Source organism: Aedes aegypti, chromosome 2, assembly GCF_002204515.2.
Source record: "Aedes aegypti strain LVP_AGWG chromosome 2, AaegL5.0 Primary Assembly, whole genome shotgun sequence".
Taxonomy (NCBI): Eukaryota; Metazoa; Arthropoda; class Insecta; order Diptera; family Culicidae; genus Aedes; species Aedes aegypti.
This window is the reverse complement of record NC_035108.1, coordinates 437,082,282-437,103,480: the sequence shown is the minus strand read 5'-3', so window position 1 is coordinate 437,103,480 and position 21,199 is coordinate 437,082,282. Positions and strand designations below refer to the sequence as shown.

At 35.7% G+C, this 21,199-nt stretch overlaps 1 protein-coding gene across 1 annotated transcript in view; it reads right to left on the bottom strand.

Moving 5' to 3' along the window:
• Positions 1 to 13,454: 13,454 nt before the first annotated feature.
• Positions 13,455 to 21,199, bottom strand: part of LOC5567028 (protein artichoke) — an 87,809-nt gene continuing 80,064 nt past the window's right edge. The window contains exon 4 of the mRNA XM_021847825.1: positions 13,455 to 13,814. Coding sequence (XP_021703517.1) covers positions 13,692 to 13,814 — 123 coding nt within the window. The 3' untranslated portion in view covers positions 13,455 to 13,691. The remainder of the gene's footprint in view (positions 13,815 to 21,199) is intronic.

The following is a 21,199-nucleotide window of genomic DNA, read 5'->3' as shown; positions in this document are numbered from 1 at the left end:
GGATTCCTCTGAAAATTCCTACAGGAATTTCCTCAAAAATTATGTTTGTACTGTTCGTTCCTTTTTCAAGAACTCTTTTACCAGTTTTCACTGAGTTTGTTCTGGGATTCTCGTGGAAAATCGTTCCCAGACTGTCTGACCAGAAAATTTCTCGAAAAATCTCTATCGAACTGCTTAAAAATCTATTGAATAATTCTGCCTGAGAATGTTTTAGAAATTCTTTGAATCATTTCTCCTGGAAGGTCCTCTACGTACTTTATACATTTAAATTCCAATTGTTAGTTTAAAGTATCCTTCAGTTTGGTTCATTAGTAATTTCTTTCGGATTTTCAGGAATTACTGAATTCTAGAAGGAGGGTACTGAAACCATCTTCAAGATCACCAAGCAAGGATTCATTCCACGAATTCTAAAGAAAGTTTGCCAGCAGTTTTTCCAACTTTGCTTTTGAAATTCTACCTAAAGTTTCTCTACAGGATTGTTTTTAAAAAAATCGCAGCAAAAATTATCCAGACTTCCAGCAAAGAAAAATCTTCCAGATGTTACTCTAAGTACTCCTCGTAATGTTCCACGTTCATGAGCAATCCACGGTGCCCCGACAGACCGTTATTATGTAAAAAAAATGTCCATCAAATCTGAGTACAGAGCTCGATTCCTGAGGTCATTATGCATCTCTGGGCCAATTTTTAAAAAAATCCCTAGGAGGAATCTCGAGAAATCTGGATTTGAAGTTTTTGACTAAAAATGTCGATATAAACCATATTGAAATTACGCAATAGCACTGAAAAAACCTACAAAAACGTTCAAAAAAGTTGGCCAAACTGTTCGCATCTAGTATATAATTATTGCCGTTGTTAAAATTATAAATATTTACAACTGACTTAACTTACCAAAATGGCTTAAGTATGTTTTTTATAGTTTAATGGTTTAAGTTTAATTGATTGTTTTATTTCTACGTTAAACCGATTGAAATAATACAAAATAATAAATTTACAATTACTAATGTTGTGATTTCAATAAAACAGGGATCTCAGAATAAATGTGACATAATAATAGTCAAAAGATAAGCCATGTGATTACTGTTATAGTCGATTAGAGAAAGTATCAAACGTTGGTTCAAAACCTGGAATGATTTGGTTGCTCTGGTACACTCACGTCAATATCAGAATGAACTTAAGCTGATGTCTTTTACGGAGCCGCTGACCCCCACCTGAATGATGTAACTATTTATTCCGGCATTCGCACTTAATGACCATCTCATTGAAGTTTGCCTATTTTATTCGCTTAATAGTATTCGCTCCTGTTCTTAAATAAATATGGTTAGAGAGCCAAGAATCAGCATTTTATACAGGGCAAATTGACAATAATGTTTCATTTGGGCATGCTTGCATCACAGATAACAGATGTATATGCTAGAACAAATTTTTTTCTGAAAACCTTTGTAAATATTCAAATTGAAACTCCTTACAATCACTAGCGCCGCCATACAGCGAATTGCGTCAATAAGTGGTGAATATCAGTATCTTGAAGTATTTCATATTCACCACTGACATCGTCATGAAAACTTAGCGATGACAACGCCACCACGATGTTGCTACTTATGTTGCCATTCAAAATGACCATTAATTGAATTACACAGTTTTACAATCGGACTTCAACGTCTGTTATCTGTGCTTGCATTCATCGTTGCTCTCTTTGCATTAATATTGAAAACTGATTAACTTTTCGAAAATCCGTTTAGTGTTGTACGATAATGGATCGCAACCCAGACAACCAAAATGTACGTATAACGAAATCATCTGGAGGCTTTGCATGTGCAAAATTTCACTTATAAGATGTCGCGAAGAGGCCTTCTACGTACAAAAGTGGAGGCGATATACGTGCATATATTATGTGATGAATAATAACATACAATGCGAGTGTATAAATGTTCAACCGAACTAACCTGTGATCTTATGCAACTCAACTTATGATAACAAATGTTGATTTGACAGCTGCTACGGATTGATTCAACTTACTTCGTACGAGTGTAAGGAACGAAACAAAATGTACAATAGAACATAGAAAAAAAGCGTTTTATGCGAGGAAATTCAACAACAACACGGGAAATATCAATATCACACGTCACAAGCGTTCTATGGCTCTTCAAAAACTTCAACTACATACCTATCAAGCACTGCCTCTGCCCCGACACAACTGAACCTGCCTATTTCTCTACATGCAACCATATACGTTTGGGTAGAATAAATGGTACTACAAGCTTATCCTAGTTGTCCCTCTTAAAATAGTGAAACCCTGCTCTACTGCCTTGCGATCGATTCCAGTGAAGTCATCAAGAATTATATGCGACAAAACGCAGTACTGAACAGTTAATTGGAAAACTTATCTCTTCTTCACTGCGTGTAATTTCACAAAAAAGGCAGGCATCTCGTCTACAATTCTTACACTTAATTGTATTTATCAGCTTAATCAGCTTTCTCTGTTCATATTAAGATATAGCCATCTTTTTTAAGTCTATGCCATAGCTGCCACAGCTAGATTTTCGCTACTGAGTCGAACGTGTCCTATAAATCAGTAAACAGATTGACAATGAATTCTATTAAAATGAAGTAAATGGTTGCAGGTATATATAATGGAAGTCCTAGTGATGTTGATAGTTAAGTAATACTTATTCGGGATTTGTGTGAAGTTGTTAAAGACTTTGATAATCTTCGAACATTTGTGACATATAATAATCATGTTTTCCGTGTAGTAGAAATCATGTTGTGGCTGAGAATGTAGAACAGGTAGGTAAAATTCTGATGGCAATACTCGGTGGAAAACTAAACGTAAACATCAAGAGTAGTACCAGATGTACAAAGAAGCAAATTTTATTAGGCAAAATAAATACGGCAGACTTAAGTGGGCTGGTCACTTAGTGTGGAAGTCGAAAAATAAGTTGTAAATTAATAATATTCAGTATTGAGTGATTCACGTTTATCGAACAAAACATCAATATCATATTGAAATTTATTTCTTAGATTTAGTCTAGTCAACTAAGCTGACTGGTTTGAGCCAAGTAAAAACATACTTAAGCCACTCTGGTAAGTTAAGTCAGTTGTAAATATTTCTAATTTTAACAACGGCAACAATTTTATACTAGATGCGAACAGTTTGGCCAACTTTTTTGAACGTTTTTGTAGGTTTTTTTCAGTGCTGTTACGTGATTTCAATATGGTTTATATCGACATTTTTAGTCAAAAACTTCAAATCAAGATTTCTCGAGATTCCTCCTAGGGATTTTTTTGAAAATTGGCCCAGAGATGCATAATGACCTCAGAAATCGAGCCCTGTACTCAGATTTTATGGACAATTTTTTTACATAATAACGGTCTGCCGGGGCACCGTGCAATCAAAAAGAATTCAATTGGGAAAATGTTGTTCATGTCTTCTCAAAGATACACTGTGCAGATCTATCTGCATTTTTTAACAGATATATATTTTATAGATTTCTTTAAAATCAAGGAGCAACATCTCGCATTTGTTCAAAACTCTATCGAATATATATATTTTTTAAATGACTAACTAAGAAATGTTTCAAGAATTCTATCATTCCTATAAAGTCTTAGAGGAATAGTTCAACTGTTGTTTCAAAAGCTCTTCCGCGAAAATACTCAAAGATTCGTGATTACTTCAGGGATTTCTTAGAGAATTATATCATTGTTTCCCTAAGATTCCCTAAGAAAATTTCCATCAGATATACTAAGATTGAACTTCTCGAAAAGTTTCTCCAGAAGTTCCATCAAGTATCCTTTCAGGTTCTAGAATTAACTCATATTTTTCCGAATAGTAATCTCAGGATTCTTCCATAAATAACATTTAAAAATTTATCTGCTCTTCATTTTTCTGGTTCGCACACTACTCCAGGAATATCTCAATATTTTCATGGATTGCTTTACTTCACTCGATATCAGATTTCTAAAGAAGCAGATTAAAAAAAGGTTCAAAAGAAATTTGGTGGTAATTTCTTCAATAATTGCAGCTTAAATATAATTTATAAACAAAATCTGAATTCCTGTAATTAAATTCAAGATTTAAACCGTAAAATTTCTGAAACTTGTTGACAATATACCTCACTGAAAAGCTAAAGGGTTTTGTAGGATCTACTACAAAAAATCTTGTTTTCTTCTTCTTTGATAATATAAAATAATTGGTGTTGAAACGGATCGAATTTTTACTGAAAAGGTTTGTAACTTAAATCTTAAATAATATTTTATATGCACTCCAAAGTTTCATGATTATGAATATATTGATGTAGAATGAACCCATTTTTTATTACCTTTAGAAATTCAAAACAAATTTTTTCGAGGGGTCTATTTCTATAGAAGTTTACCACAAGTTTTAAGCACATTACCAAAGATATATTGTGATAAATCGTAATGTAAGATTTCATGAATTAAAATCATAGGTGAAACTTTTGCATTACTTCGAAAATTTGTTGAGAAATTCCTGATGGACTCTCAGAAATCAGGAACCATACGAATAAGAAATCTGTAATTTTTAAAACTCTTATAATATAAAGGGTATATTATAAGAGTTTTAAAAATTACAGATTATTTAAAACGTTGCTTTTTGGAGTATGGACAGATTTTTGTACGAAGTTTCTCAAAGCGTCATGTGAAAGAAGAAGAAGAAGAAACAACAAAATGTTGAAGCAGGTAAAAATAGATGGGCAATAAAGATAATTTATAATCTTTTCTCTAGAGGTAAATTATAGGATAGTTAAACTCTCTTTAATAGATTTACAAATAAAACAATTTTCTCAAGAAGTTCCATCAAGATCTTCTATAAAAATTATTTTTGAAATATATCCTTCCTTGATTTTTGGATTCCTAGAATTCTGTCAAGAAGCCTCTAGAAATTCCACCCTCGAATCGTACAAAAATTCAAACCAAAAACATGGATTCCGACAAAAACAATTTTAAGGAAGATCAATACAATTTCCATTGTGAATATCTGAATAAGTCGTTTCTTCTTTCCTAGTTTTCTTTTCATGTTTGATGTTTCTCTACAGATTCCTTTACCACTATGTTTGGGAGTAGACCTGTGCGCCGAAATGTTTTCGATCAGCGGCGGCGTCAGGGTATTTTTGAACCGGCGGCGGCGGCGTCATCGGCGTCACGCCGTTGACCATTTTCGGCGGCGGCGGCGGCGGCGTACATCGGCGTGGGGAAAATCGTACAAAAAAATTTGCATATGGGTCAAACAACAAAAAACTTTGAAAACACCATTTCCATATCTAGGGGAATTCGGGGTAAAACCGACACCCTAAGCTAATTGATAAAATTTGTGTACTTTCGCTTGTTAAACGAACCTAAAATTGTTGTAGAATCACATATTTATTATTAATCTATCAATCCTTGCAATCGCTGGATGATATATTAAGGTTTTATAGTGATTTAAATAAAATTGATATTTCATCATTTTTAGGTGAGACAATTGAGAGTGCGGGTAAGATCGACACCCTGTTGGGGTAAAACCGACACACGCACTTTGAGTAGAATTTATACGTTCTAAACATCACCATCACATAGCATACTCAAAAGAATGCTTTAAACATGACTTTCGACATTTATGACCCCTTCCTCTATAGGATCATACACATATTACGTAAATTATTGAGGGGAAGCCAAACATCCACTAAATATATGTGAAAATGTCCCATGCTAAGATTATAAAGTTCGGGTGAATACATATAGATATTATTAATTTGTGTTCATGGAATGTTTACGAAGATGAAGTTGCGGCGAATGATTGGTTGTGAAAATAAATACTGTTTTATTTTTACAAAACAGAAAAGTGTAATTATTTTTAGATAATAAAAACTACCGAACCTCATGGTTTGTATATAAACAATAAGATTAATTTATGTGAAAATATTTTAAATTCTAATAATTCTGCAATTCTAAATGAGAAAACTTTCTTTAAGCTTCATCAAATAAGTTGAAACGTGATAACATAGAACTATTTTTTTAATACCTAATGATAGCTTGTGGCAAGTCACATAGTGTCATATTTTACATGTTAACAATTTCGCCCTCCCTGAATTTCACTGGAATTCAAAAACAAAGACTCACATAAACTACAGAGATAGTCCTCCGATTATGAAGACTCCCTGAAATTAGATTATGAAGCAAATAATGGTATCGATTTTACCCCAAATGAAAGTGTCGATCTTACCTCCAGTGGACATCTATTTTTCAATAGCGTTTTCAGCTGTTTAAAAACCAAAAAATAATTTCTCCTTCATGTTGTATCAACGTAATAATAGTAAATGATGATGTAAACGCAGAACAAATAATGACATTTAAAAAATTTCACATGCGAAATAGTTAAAGAACAACAGCGAAATATTGCAACTGCTGTTGCTTCTATGTTATCCAATATGATTTTGTTGTTTATTTTGGAAGTTTATTGGTAGCATCAGTTGTAATGTCATTCGAAACACAACATTTCACATGTTAAGATAGAGCGTGGTGGAAACTGTAAGAAAATCTGCTCAAAACATGAAAAATAAGAGGGTGTCGATCTTACCCACAGTGTCGGTTTTACCCTGATTTCCCCTATATGAAATTGGTTTTTTTGTCGAATTTTCGGACATTTTGAAAAAGATACATAACCAAATCTTAATACTCAAGCTCGAGCAGAGCCGCTGAATGAATGTTTTTATTACGAACTACATGGTAAAAGCAATACATAAAAAATTACAATTTTGAATTTTTTTTTCTTCGATGGGAAAAATGAAACAAATTCTATTAAAACTGATAGCGAATCTGTATGGGTTTTAAGCTAACATATGTTAAATGTATTTAACGTTATTTAAGAAAAAAAAATGAGTAAGTAATCATGTATCTTGCCCAGTCCTTACAATAATATATGAATATTTATGTATTTCATCAAATATTGATCCATACTTGTGGGCTATTTATAAATTTTTGGCGTGTCTTCTTCAAATAATAGAGCAGTAGGGTCCTAAAATGTTGAATGAAATCTTGTTTTTATTTACTAACACGAAAGAGCATGTTACTGCAACTACTTTAGAAATTTTCCCGCTCAAATAACGGCTATAACATATATAAACTTTAATTTGAAAATTGTGTCCATAAATGAACCTTGACACTTTTGATCATGTTTGACGTTCACTTAGTCGACAAAAACACCACAGGGCTTTTAGTTTTTACACTGAGGTTGTTCCTATCTGACATTTTGGAAGGGACACAGAAAACAAAAAACACCCAAAATTTGAGTTTAAGACAAGGGGTGTGACAAAATCTAACGAAACTCAAAACAATATTTTTTGGACTCAAACAAACTAAAAGCATTAAAAAATTTAGTAAACATGTGTTTTTGGCCGAAACTTAAGCGTTTGGCTCTAAAATTGGGATAGGCTTGAAAGTGTTGCCCTATAATTGTTTATCTGTAACAATCTCTGATAAAATTCATAGGGATTTCCTAATAAAATTTCAAAACCATTCCTGTAAGAATACTCTGAGCAGTTGCTGATAAAATTCCTGTCAGATTTGTTTAATTCTGGGAGGATGTCTGAAGATTAATTTAGAGGATTATCTGTCGGAAAATAAATAGTAGTTTGAGATACTCTTACAAGAATCTTTGGAGAAAATCTGGTATAAAGTCAAGAAATATTTTGTAAAAAGATATATGGAAGAACCTGAAGAAATTATCACTGGCATATATTAAGGAATCTTCTAAGAAACCCATGAATTATCAACTACAGAGATTTCATAGGGAATAATTGGTAATTTGGATTTTTTGCAGGAATCCCTAGAGATACAAGAACACGAATGTTCAGAAATAAAATCCACATGAAACCCCCGAATTAATTCAAGAAAATCCGAAAAACTCTAGCCGGTATATATGGAGAAACTACCCAAAGACTTCCAAGAAAGAACTTGTGCAGAAGTCATCTGAGCAATCCCTGAAGAAATTCCTGAGAAATTAAAGAAATGTTTTGGAATGTCCTTAGAAAAACGCATAGGGGAATAAGATGATAAATTCTTGAAGTGACGCTTGAACTAATCTATTAAAAAATCCATAACAAAATCTTTGGCAGGATTTCTCAAGAAATATTAGAGACCTTCTTAGAGAATTTACAAAAAACATTTTAAGAGGATGTTTTTCAGAATTTTTTGAAAAAATCAATATGTAGGGGGAAGTCACCTAGTACCGGACAACCTAAGCCGCTAATTTCGTAGTTCAAAAACTATTTATTTTATGGATCTTGGTGCCTATTTATGATAAATATTATCGTTTCTGTAGCGTACAGAAATGAAACATATTTGAAAATATAAATATGAATTTTGACATTGTATTTGGATGCATTAACATTGATCAGTTTTTCGAATATTTATTGAAAATTTCATTTAAAAATGCAAATGTTGCAATATTTGTTTTTAAAACGAGTACTGCTACCTTTAGCTCGTGACTTTATACTGTATTTTGTTTTTTGAAAAATTTAAGCATGTTTAAAAAAAGTCTTCAGCGATATTTTTATTTAGCTGGTAAGGGGTAAAATTGATTACCTATGTAAATAACGTTTGGTTATATTGAAAATGTCGTTACTTACTTAATTCCTGGCTCTTGAAGCCAAATATGAAGTCCAAACGCTAACAAGTCACTTACTTTTTGAGTTAATTTAATATTAAAAATACCACGAACCGTGGAATACGCGTAAAGGTAGGAAATTTACCAAGTTTTACATTCTCAACCGTACTTCTTCTTCTTCTTCTTGGCATTTACGTCCTCACTGGGACAGAGCCTGCTTCTCAGCGTAGTGTTCTTAAGAGCAATTCCACAATTGTAAACTGAGAGCTTTCATTGCCCAAGTTGCCATTTTCGCATTCGTATATCGTGTGGCAGGTACGATGATACTCTATGCCCAGGGAAGTCATGGAAATTTCCTTTACGAAAAGATCCTGGACCGACCGGGATTCGAGCCCAGACCCCTTCAGCATGGCTTTGCTTTGTAGCCACAGACTCCAACCACTCGGCTAAGGAAGACCCCATTCTCAACAGTAATAGATGCCTAATTGAACATTGTTATGAAAGTTTTGAGAACGGAATCGTTTTCTGCAGTGTCATTTTTAGTGCGAACCGCTTTTCCTTGTTCATATCGCTTGCAAAACTTATGTGAGACATCTTCGGCAGTGTCATCCTTAACCATTGAAATCGTTGTTTCGAAAAGTTGACAAATTTCAAGTTGATGAATTCAGCGTAATTTTCTCAAAAATCTTAATTGGTATTAGCTTATGAATAGAAGAATAAGGAGCGCAATTCATGGTTTAGAAATATTCCATCAATAAATGATGATACGAACTTTTTATGAGATGAGTCATTTCGATCAATGTTACCCCGTTGATCAATGATACCCCGGATTACGGTATTTAATTACCGATATTAAAAGGCGACACCCAATAACGGAAACGATCTGAAAATTCCTCGAATTCTGTAAAGTGTTTTTCTTTTAATGTTTTTACTCTAGGATTAGTATTTTGCTGCCTATTCAATGAATTTGCAACATTCACAAGAGTAATGAGTTTTACTTAGTGTGCACGTGATTCATCAAAAAACCTCTTTCATTTATGATGAAAAATAACACATTTCACGTGTTGTTCGTAATCATTCCTCTCTATAATTAATAGCTTCCTATTCTTCTAATACACCATCTTGATTCAACCATGATTTCTCATTTTTTCGACGGTGTCCTGTATTGGGTGCTAGCCGGTACTAATTACCCCTAGTAATTTGAAAGTCCTTCAGGTTCATTGGTCATCATTGGGAAATTTTACAGGATCTTGTCACTTGTGACTTACTTCGGCAAGGAGTATTTTCAAACCTATGGACACATTTCGCCAAAATATGCGTTGCATTGAAGTGCTTATTATTGCATTCATACCATTTGTGCGACAAAACTCTTCCAAATGCAAAGCGAATCATGCAGGTGCCCACAAACGATATTTTCTCACGCATTTGATAGGTAAAATGAATCATAGAAGTAATTTCTGCAGGAATCTTAAAAACGATTCTTAAGGAATTCTAAAAAGAACTCTTACAATAATTTATAGTAATATTCTTGAAAAAAATGAATAGTTTCTTGAAAGAATCTCTGAAGAAATTAGCAGTGGAATTCTTAGACTATTTACGAAGAAATCACTTGAGCAATCCGATAATTATTTCTGGAACAACCTTTGAACAGCTTAACAAAGGTGAATACATGGTGAGGGCCGAGGAGGAATCCCAGATAGAATTCGAGGAGATATATGTAAGAAAATGCTTGAACATTTTATTTGTAGAAATCGCTGATGAAATATTTGTTAGAATCCTTGAAAAAACTTGATGAAGATTTTTTTTTAATTTTCTGAAGATTCCAAGAGGTGTCCTATTTCCGCATAAATTCTTTGAAGAAATTAAAGCATTCTTTATTCAAGCCATACTTGGAAGAATCTCTTGAGGAAAAAAAAATGGAAAACTTTTGGCAGAATCACTGAAGAGATCTCTTTGTGTATTCCTTTAACTAATTTCTAGATGTCACTAGAGGCACGTATGGAGTAATTGTTGGAAAAGATCTAGAATTTTTGATTAATTGCGTGCAGAAATTTACAAAGATATATCTAAACATATCTTTGGAAAGTTTTTGGAAGAATTCTAAGATATTTTTTGTGAAATGCATGGACAAATTCCAGGAATAATTTTTGGAACGTTTTCAAAAGCATTCATGAAGAAATATCAAAAATAATCCTTGAAGAAGATCCGAATAAAAATGCAAGTGTTCCAGAAAAATATATTACTAGAGGAATCAATGAAAACATATAGAAAAAAATCCTTGAAGAGATTTCATGAAATAAACTCCTGAATATAAACTCGGAGGTGTTCTTGAAGGATTTCCTATTGTAACTTATACAGAAGCTTATGGACAAATACTTAAACTTTATATTTGAAAAAAAAAAATCTGTAGAAAAAAAATCCTGAAAATAATTCTGAACAAATTCACATTTATTGAAGAATTTCTGAAGATATTCCAAAAGGAATTATCAGATTTCTGATTCTCGATGCAATCTGAATAGGGACGTTCCGATGTATCGAATCAGTTTCATCAACTAGTTCCTTTTTCCTGCTCGTGACTTCTCAAATTGATATGTTTGACAGAATTTATATTTCAATCCAATAAAGAAATGAATAATGATCATCATAAACGTTACAAAGCATTAAAATAGTTAACACCTACGCAACAATATAGAATTTTGTGTTTTGGAATCCTTTCGATATTTTTATCTTTCGATATATCGAAACAAAAAATATCGGAAGAAAGTCATACGAAAAACCAAAAGTAAAATACTGTTTTCCAACTGTTTTTTTTCACTATGATAATCTTCATACATTCAACTATTGGTAAAAAAGTTGCATGACGCAAAAATATTAAAGTGAACGTTCGCGAACAGCAAAAAGGAATCGGTTGGTCAAATCTGTATTACAATTCCTGCAGGCGAATTCCGGCGCGTATTTTCTTCGAAGAAAAGAAAATTTTCTTGCAAGTGTGTTATGGAAGAAAATTTCTTCTCTTCGAAGAAAATGTGCGCCGGAATTCACCTACTGGTGAATTAAATGAATTCTCTGAAGACATTCTTGAAGAAATCCATATGACGCATTATATGTACGATGTCCTGTAAAATTGCCCTGTAAGGCCTAAATATTTCCTGGGCCCTTTTTCAAATACTATTATATTTTTCGAGCTGGAATATTACTCGGCGTGAAAATACAAAATCGGCGGCGGAACGCCGACCGGCGTATGGCGTGCCGCCGATACATCAATCGGCGTCGGCGTGACGTGAAATGAATCGGCGGCGGCGGCGTGGCGTGGCGGCGTACAGGTCTATTTGGGAGCAAAAGTTTTCCTGGCGTTTTTCAACAAATTTCTTCTGAGGATTCGAAGGCAAGGGACATTTAAAAAAAAAATCTTTTCAATTCTTGAATAATCCGGGAATTTGAAGCAAAATTTCTAAAAAAAACATAGGAGAATTTATGACGCAATTTGTGATTTCTTTTTGAAACATTTCTTGAGGACTTTTGATGAACTTCGCGGAAGAATTTGTAATAAAATTTGTGGGAAAACTTTTTTAAGAATTTTACAGAAGAATTTCTAGTAGAACTTCCAGCGAAATATCTCTGTATTAGAGTCTAATAATTAGACTTGACAGAATCAATGATTTTTTGGAGGAAATACGAGAGGAAAATGTACATTTGAAAAAATAATTAACATTATTCAGGTAAATCCGGGAGCATATTCCGGAATCAATTTGCTAATAAAAAGTAGACCTAGAAGGAATGCATGACCATTCTATAAAGAATAATTCTATAAAGAATATCAAAAAGTTTTATGACAAATTTTACTACAAATCTGTTGAAAACTAATCAAATAGTTTATGAAATAATAAGTTTTCCTGAAATAATATAGCAATACATTTATTCATGCGAAAATACTTGAAAAGTTGAATCAACATCAAAGAGGGAATTTATAGCTGGAATGAACGATTTTGTTGCATTTTTCACACCAGGTTAAATTTCTGCTATTCGACTGAAGAAAACTTGGTCATGCCTAAATTTCTTAAAAGTTAAGTCTTATTTAAAAAAAAAATCCCGCTATGTATTGTCTGAGAAATTCCTTTAGTAATGTTGTCTATTTTACCAATTTTGTTTTTCGGTCATTACACGAATTGAAGTTAATTTATGGATTTCTTTAGTAAGTTCTCAAAGGGGAAATCATCCTCACCGGACACCTCGAGCAGGGTATCCTCGAAAAAAATGAGAAATCAGAATGCAGTGAATATGCTGCTTTATGCTGTAACAGCATTGTTTGGATAAAAAAAAAAAAAATTTGGGAAACATGTTTCCTGGATATTTACGTTTTTTTGTATCACGGTATTTTTTGCAACGGCCATCTCCGAAAAATTGCGCTCATCGCATGTAACAAGAAGCTAGTTCTAACAAAAATCATTCGTTCGAAAGTCGGACAGTTAAGCTTTCGGTTGTCGCACGATTCTACGAAGTCAGAACCGCCACGCTGATGCTGTGAAAACCAAGCGAGGTTTTCTCTCAAATAACGTAACTTCTGAAGAGATTTTTTTGTCTATAACAAGAGTCATATATCTGATACATAAGATTTTCCTTCATGTTAATTTATTTTTTATTTTTAGTATCATCAAAATTTCTGGGGGGGCCTGGATGATTCTGGATTTCTACGCCAATGATGAATTTTGTACCTAGAGAGGTTATTGCCATTGCAATGATATTTTCTCCAGGGAGAAAATAGAAAATAAACAATTCCGTTTTGTATCGGAATCAAACTTTGGCATGTAGCATCCCTTTCAATTTTCGAACAAAGCCAACACTACGGATAAATCTCCCAAAAGGACTGAAAATTTATTGCTCACCTATCAAATATCTATATATTATCTATATCTCTACAGAAGGCACCGACAATCGAGCTCTGAGCTGATCCTAAATTAATTTAACCTAAATTGTTTCTAAACCCCCCTGACCCGGCTCATTCACAGCAATGGTAGATGGTGTGGTAGATGACTGTGGGATAGAATTCGATTTACGGCTTTCTGGCCGTGGAAGGGCAGTTGACCGCCGCACGTCATTGTTGCTGGTTTCTGTTTGTTGCGTTGTTGTTCTTGATGCTGTTGCCATCATTGGTCGAAAAAGCACCGTGAAACTTCTCGCCATCGATTTCGACATCGTCGACATCATTAAAGTCCAACTGCAGCAGGAACCGGGATGATCCATCGTTTTGGTTGTTCGGCGTTGGTGTGTGGAGTTGGAAAATTGTGTGCTCATGAACCGCCGCGGGCAGTTGACAACATGACGAAAGCACAGATCCCGACCACGGTTACGGGTACCAGCCGAAGTTTGGGTATTTGTACACAAGCAGCGAAAGTTGCGCCGAAATGGTTGTTGACATCGGTCCAGGTTTTTCCGGGGAAACCGGGCGGGATGACCAATGTTGACCGCACCGGATGGAAATTCCAAGGGAAAATGTATAGATGATGGGGGTTGTGGTGGTGGTCGTGGCGTGTATGTGTGTTCGGTTGTTTGGTATGGAATGAAACGAAAAACAAGAAAAGAACATTTTGAGAGTGCGGAGTTGGCTTTTCATGGTTCGTGAAAACGTTAGCGTACGAGAGATTATCATCATTGCCGCTGGGAGTTGGTTTTACAACGATGTTTTCTGTTGGGATGGCGTAAAAAAGGATGTGGGAAAATATGGGAAATGTATATTCAATTTGGTCAGTACACAGGATGAAGCGTAAAAACATATATTTCTCTGCTTGCCGTTGAGTTCCTGGAAGCTTCAATGGGATCACGTGAATTGGAAATGTGGGTCATTCATAGGATTGCTCTTGGACGCAGATGGATGTAGAAAGTACTTATGTAGTACAACATTGGTTTCATTGAAAAAACGAGTTCATTATTGGAATGCTCGCTTTTTGAATCGTTCCAAGGGTTGCGCTGTACAATTTTCTAACAGGTAATGATGTAACGCAATTAGTATTTAAACTTATTTGAAACCTGCATCCAAACACAAAAGAATGATTTTGTTTCGTTAATCGAAATGATTGTCTGGATGGAGCATGTTGTGATGTAGTCTTTATCATAAAATACTGCATACTTGCCTTCTCAATGCACAGTACATACATGACATGAAAATCATATGGAACTTAGAAAACGAAATTTTGAAAATGTATTTTTGAACTGAGATATATTTTTGATTAGGCAAAATCTCTCATTAGACCCTGATGGGCTTTCTGAATATTTCTATAACTTTGAAACATATGGAAGCACCTGGAGATGATGGAATTTTCCACATCCTCATCAAGAAACTTCCAGAGAGTAGCTTATTATTCCTGGTTGATATATTTCACAAATGTTTTCGGTAGGTATATTTTCCTGACAAATGGAAACATGCTAAGGTCGTACCGATCTTAAAACCGAACTAAAATCCTGCAGAAGCTTCTAGCTATCATCCAATCAACTTGCCTTCCTTCATCAGTAAACTTATCGAAAAGGTTATTTTAAACAGAATGATGGTCCACATCAACGAAAATTCAATTTTTGCCAATGAACAATTCGTATTCAACCACTCATCAACTTTCACGTGTAACAAATTTGATTCGTTCCAACAAATCTTAAGGCTTTTATACTGGTCTCGCTCTTTTAGATATAGAAAAAGGTTGATAGTAAAATAAAAAAAAAACTTTATTTTTCCAACATACATTGTTAGAATAATCCAAAGTTATCTGTCAAATCGTACACTTCAGGTTAATAATCAGAACTCCTAGTTTGAAATTCCTGTAAGGGCTGATGTCCCTCAAGGCAGCATTTTGGGACCAATATAATACAATATTTTTACATCTGACTTGCAAGAGTTACCTCAAAGATATCAAAAAACTTTGTTTGCTGATGACACAGGCCTCTCTGCCAATAAACGAAGCCTACATGTCATCTGTAGTAGATTTCGAAAAAGCTCAGATATTTTTCTTCATACTTGCAAAAAATTAAGCTTTTACCTAATGCTTCCAAAACTCAATTTATAAAATTCCCACATAAAGCAAAATCTCTTTAATTGAAACCTGCAAGTAGACAAGTTGTCACGATGAGAGGGGTTCCAATAAATTGGTCAGACGAAGTTAAGTATCTAGGGCTCATGAGCATGAGCATTGATGACCGTACAATTCGTAGTTGCTACTCCGTGATTGACCAGAATAATCGAAAATGATACAGGGAACCAACAGATGTAGCTTGGGAATAGCATACCATCTTCAATGTACATTTTTGAGAACTCTGAAATTAGTAATGTCAATAACGTTCATCGGGGAAGGGAACCCAAGTAACACATAAAACATCTTCTCAGTCAGCTCTCTGAAAATTTTGTTATATTCAGGTGTTAAAGATAAAATCCAATACATCTTCTGCTTTAATACCGTTTGGATGATGTTTTAGGGAAGCATATCTATTAGGCAAGCGCAGAAATCATATTTACGTTATATTTCTGTTCGATTCTTGTATGTAAAACTTAGCTAAAACACTAACGATGACCAAAATTCAGCTGATGTAACTTAGTTATAAAGCTGTATACGAAAACGTATTGTATACATCTCTGTTTTAAATGTTGTGATTATGATGTTATAATAATGCTTTTTTCTGTCAAACGAAAAACAAATTTAGCATCTTAGTTTCTCTTCGGCATCTCAGTTTTTCTTCGAAGATTGATGCGGAGATTTATATTGTGAAGCAAAACAAAATATGCAAAGAAACATTATGCGAAATGGTAATCAATGCAAGCGGAAAGGGGAAAATGAATGAAAGTGAATGTTTCAATTAATAATGCACGAAATAAAAAAGTTGTCAGATGTTGTGATTTTTTCCGATGAAAAAGATTTTTTTGTCTCAATGACGATGTTCACATTTACCATGAGTAAAATAGCATGTTTATTTTTTTATTTCTGTTGTTTTAAACGCATATTTGATACTTATTTAAAACATTCCAATACCTGTTTTTCTATGGCTACAATCAAAGCAAGGCCATGCAACAGCACCGCTCAAGAAAATGATGACATATGAATTAATTGAAATACTTGCGTTTTTAAGCATGGCAAGTCAAGAAAAAGTTGTTAATGTTAATGTTAATGTTAATGTTTCTAGTATCACATACTCAAAATATACAAATCAATTAAGTTATCATCGATTCAAAAACAAATAACCACTACAAAACTTTTTGACCCGCACTGTGCGCTGAAGGTCAATTTCACCATGTTTCTTGGTTGTTCGATCTGACGAAAATTTGACACAACCGTTTAGATTTTACGAAGAAATATGTAGCAACTGCACATGAATAAGCGGCGCATGAATAATCAGTAAGTACAACTCTCCGTTTCACCAGAAATCTGAAACCGCACATAAAAAACACATACACTTTATGCACGAAACTCACCTTATATTTTCCAACTCTGAACATGATAAAAAAATCCCAATTAAATTTTATGCACCAAGACATTCCTTTTTTATCACGGCACTTGCACTTGAATTCATTGACTAATCCTTTTCATTTTTGTTTATTTTTTCCAGCTGTCAAAACATTTCCAACAATACACAATGTGCGCTTGTATTTTTGCATGCCAGATTACATCTTGATAACTTGATTTTAACTTAATGGTTATAATGATGTATGACATAACTTCGATATAACAAATTTGAATGCTATGAGAAGTATGAAATAGGTATTGTAAAACATCCAGTTGAACTAAAAAGATGTTTTAAAAGCCTTCCGTTCTTGCGCTTTTTCTATCATAAAGGTGTATGATATTCAGTATTGTACATTCGAACCAAAACAGCGATGATGTACGAAAGGTGTATTTTGTGCTAATTTATGACCAATTGTGTTAAGGAAAGTTAGCGTGACATCCATTGTTATTAAAGACCGAGTATACCTCTGCATCTTCATGGTTGTCACTGGAATGAGTTTTGTTAGTGGAAGGGCTTAAAAGCTACTTGATCAGGATTCACCTTGGTAAGTGATGCGATTCATGTAACCTCTGTTTAAAAAATTATCTATCAATGCGTCGACATCTTAATCATCGAACTATTCAAAGGTTTGTGTTAGGGCCCGACTATAGCTAGCGAATCTACCCTAATCTTCACCAATGTTAGGATACTCATTCTCTGCTTTGTTGTACAAAGCAGAGAAGAGTAGCACAGGCAGAACCATCTCTATATTGAACAATAGGTCATTGTTAGATAGCATCTCGAACCGTGCGCATCGCTCTATCGCTTCGAATAAAGTTTCGAGTACCAACGGTCAAGTGTACCACGTTTTTGTTCACCGAGAAGTGCCGCGTTTTAGCTGGAGTTAAACCCACGTCCGAACGATAAATTCGCCGCGAGTGCCCCCCACAAGTCCGGAGAACCAGCTCCGATACATTTATGGTCCTTCGAGGAGCCGGATTCATGCGGTTTAGTGGCCCAAGGTCGGCGAAGAAATTTATCTATTGTGTGTGGTGATAATACCACAATCAGCGTGGTGTCTTTTGTGCTGCCTTTTGTCGGTGGCGTCGGCTTCGTATGCTGTATCGGTGTTAGCGGATCCGTTAGCAGTATTGAAGTGATTCTACGAACCTGTTTCCAAGCCACGGATAGCGTTAGCGTTAGCGTAGTTACGGTATACTTCGTAGATTGGATACTAGCAACATTCATGTTTCTTTTTAATAATCTCATCCTGACTACTTTCAAGAACAAGGCAGGGGAGTATACCTTGTTCAAATCATAAACAAGAATACTAAAAGCATGAATATCGCTATTCCCGGCCACGCCCATCTTTACCGTAACTTGGGATAGGGGAAGGAAATGTTGTATAGCACTTACTTAATGAGAGGCCACCGACTCAGCGACACCCTCATAAGTGCTACGGAGTTGGAGGTTGGGGAAGGTATATTGTCAGGATTCGCCTAGAAAGCTGGCGATAGACCATAAATATTTGTTGTTTAAGCGTTTTCAAATTAATCTTTTGAATGCCGGCAATCAAAAGAGAAAACAATAGCTTATTTATAGTATAAATAGTATTTCGCGAAATGCTTGTCGATTGTGCAGTAATATTTTTGCTCAATAACCAGTAAAAAGCAAAACCGATCCCTCCAAGGTCATCGGATTGTATAAAATAACGATACGCGTAAAAAAAAAATCACGCCTATTGAAAAACTGTATTGTGCCCATTGAAAAACTGCACTGGGTGGTACTGTATTTTTAGATAATCGAAAAACGAAAGGAAGCGCGTTCGAACTAAACACCCTAGGATAACACAGTCGGTTTTTCTGCTCAAAATTATACGAAAAGCAGAATCGATCCCTCCAGGTTCATCGAACGGTTAAAAAGCATCCACACCCGATTGTCAGTTGCGTGTAACACCCGCCCGGACAGAATGCGCAATCTGAAAATAATTATCAAACTCCGAAAATAACATTTTCCGTTCAAGAAACGATCAGAAGTTCCACGACGCGGACAGAAACGATCCGGAAGGCTCACAAAAGAAAAAGTATCATACTGGAACAAACTCACCGGATTGATTCTCTAAATTTATGTGCTGCCTGTCACTTCCGGATGGTTCGGTGAACTTAGGGCAGCCAAAAACCAACAGTACTGAGGACACAAATCAAACAAATCACTTTTTCATTTTTCACTTTTCACTATTCGATTTCTGAATGTAAAAACTGTCCTGCTTGGGCTTCACGAAGCACTACCCAGCAAGACGCTTCAAAACAGGAAAAAACAAAAAAAAAAAAAAAAACAAAAAAAAAAACTCCAGCGACGAAAACAAACGCGAAACCATGAGCTAAATCTATCGGACGACGCAAAACCGAACTGTCCTGCTTGGGCTTCACGAAGCACTCCCCGAACCTGTTTCCAAGCCACGGATCATCCCAGAAACACGGAGCTTTTTGGCGTTTCCACGGCGCATTCCAACCCCTTCCTCCTGTATCTGGCAAACCTGGTGTGACTTGGGACAGTTCATACTAAAGGGCAGCGTGAGTACACCGACAACCAAGGTACGATTATTTCTAAAAAGAAATATAGTTTGCATGCGACTTTCACTATAGAAAATAAGGAATTTGTTTGCGATTTCAACGATTTTTTGGGCAATCGACTAAGCTACATCTTTTGGAAATTGAGCGGGTTTGTGACTTGAATTAATATCTGGCAATAACCAAAATGGCGTCATTGCGCGAATTGTGTAAGATTGAGCGTGGATATTTGGACTCCATGGCTAATGTGGAGGCCTTTGTTGAAAATTTCAATGCTCAGCGAGACAAAGGGAAGGTTGCTTCCCGTTTGGAGCATTTGGAACGTCTGTTCAAGGAATTTCGAGATAATCGTGCAAAAGTTGAGGCGAGACAGGAACAGGATTTGAAACTGTCCGCTGATGCTGAGGGTAAGGAGGAGCAACTCAAGAAAGACGTCGAATCTGCCAATAGACAGACTCGTTTGGACTTTGAAAACCGGTACTTTGATGTGAAAGACTTTCTCACATCACACCGAGCCAATCCGATAGCTGCAGCTTCTTCTTCTTCTTCCTCTCCGCCCTACCAAACCATCGCTTCCCGAGTTCAACTCCCTGTTTTCAAAATTCCTCCCTTTGACGGTAGTGTGAGAGATTGGTTGAGTTTTCGTGATGCTTTCCAAAGCATGATCGGCAAAGATGCTTCACTTTCACCGATCGATAAGATCAATTATCTGTTGTCTGTGCTCACCAAAGAAGCCAGAACGTTAGTGGAGTCTATTGAACTAACTGCGGCAAACTTCGAGGTTGCGTGGCAAATGCTCGAGCAACGGTTCGAGAACAAAAAGATACTCGCTCGGACACTGATGGACAGCTTTCTGAATGCTGAACCCATCAAGCGGGAATCGTATGAAGCACTCGTTAGTCTCATCGATACTTACGAACGCAACCTCATGCAACTGCGGAAAATTGGATTGGATACCAAGGGTTGGTCTCACCTGTTAGCTCATCTTCTCTATTCCCGTCTCGATGCCGAAACTCAAAGGCATTGGGAGCATGCTCACAACTCCCGTGAAGCCCCAAAGTACGAGGAGCTAGTGAAATTTCTGCGGGACCACCTTGCAACGCTGCAACCTCTGTCGTTCTCGAAGCTGCGAGGGTTGGAATCTCGTCAAGACCCTGGGAAAAATGTGAGCAAATCTAAAATTGGGTCCACGCTCACAACAACCACGACTCCCAAAAAAGTTTGTCCACACTGTCAAAAATCCTCACACTCTCCTTTCAAGTGCGAATCCTTCAACCACATGAGTCCTTCCCAAAGACTTGAATCAGTCAAAAAAGCTGGTTTATGTCTTAACTGCCTTTCCTCTTCCCATTTGGTACGGGCCTGCCCTAGCTCAGCTTGTCGTGTTTGTGGCCAAAAGCACCATACGATGCTGCACTTGCGCCCAACAAGCAACAGTTCCAGCCAAGGACAAGAGCCATCGCAATCGCAACCCACTAAGCCCACTATTCCTGAAAGCAAACCTGCAATCGCACCTTCGAACAATTCCGCATCTTCGCAATCGCAAACTCTCGCCACCGCGCCCATGGCCGGT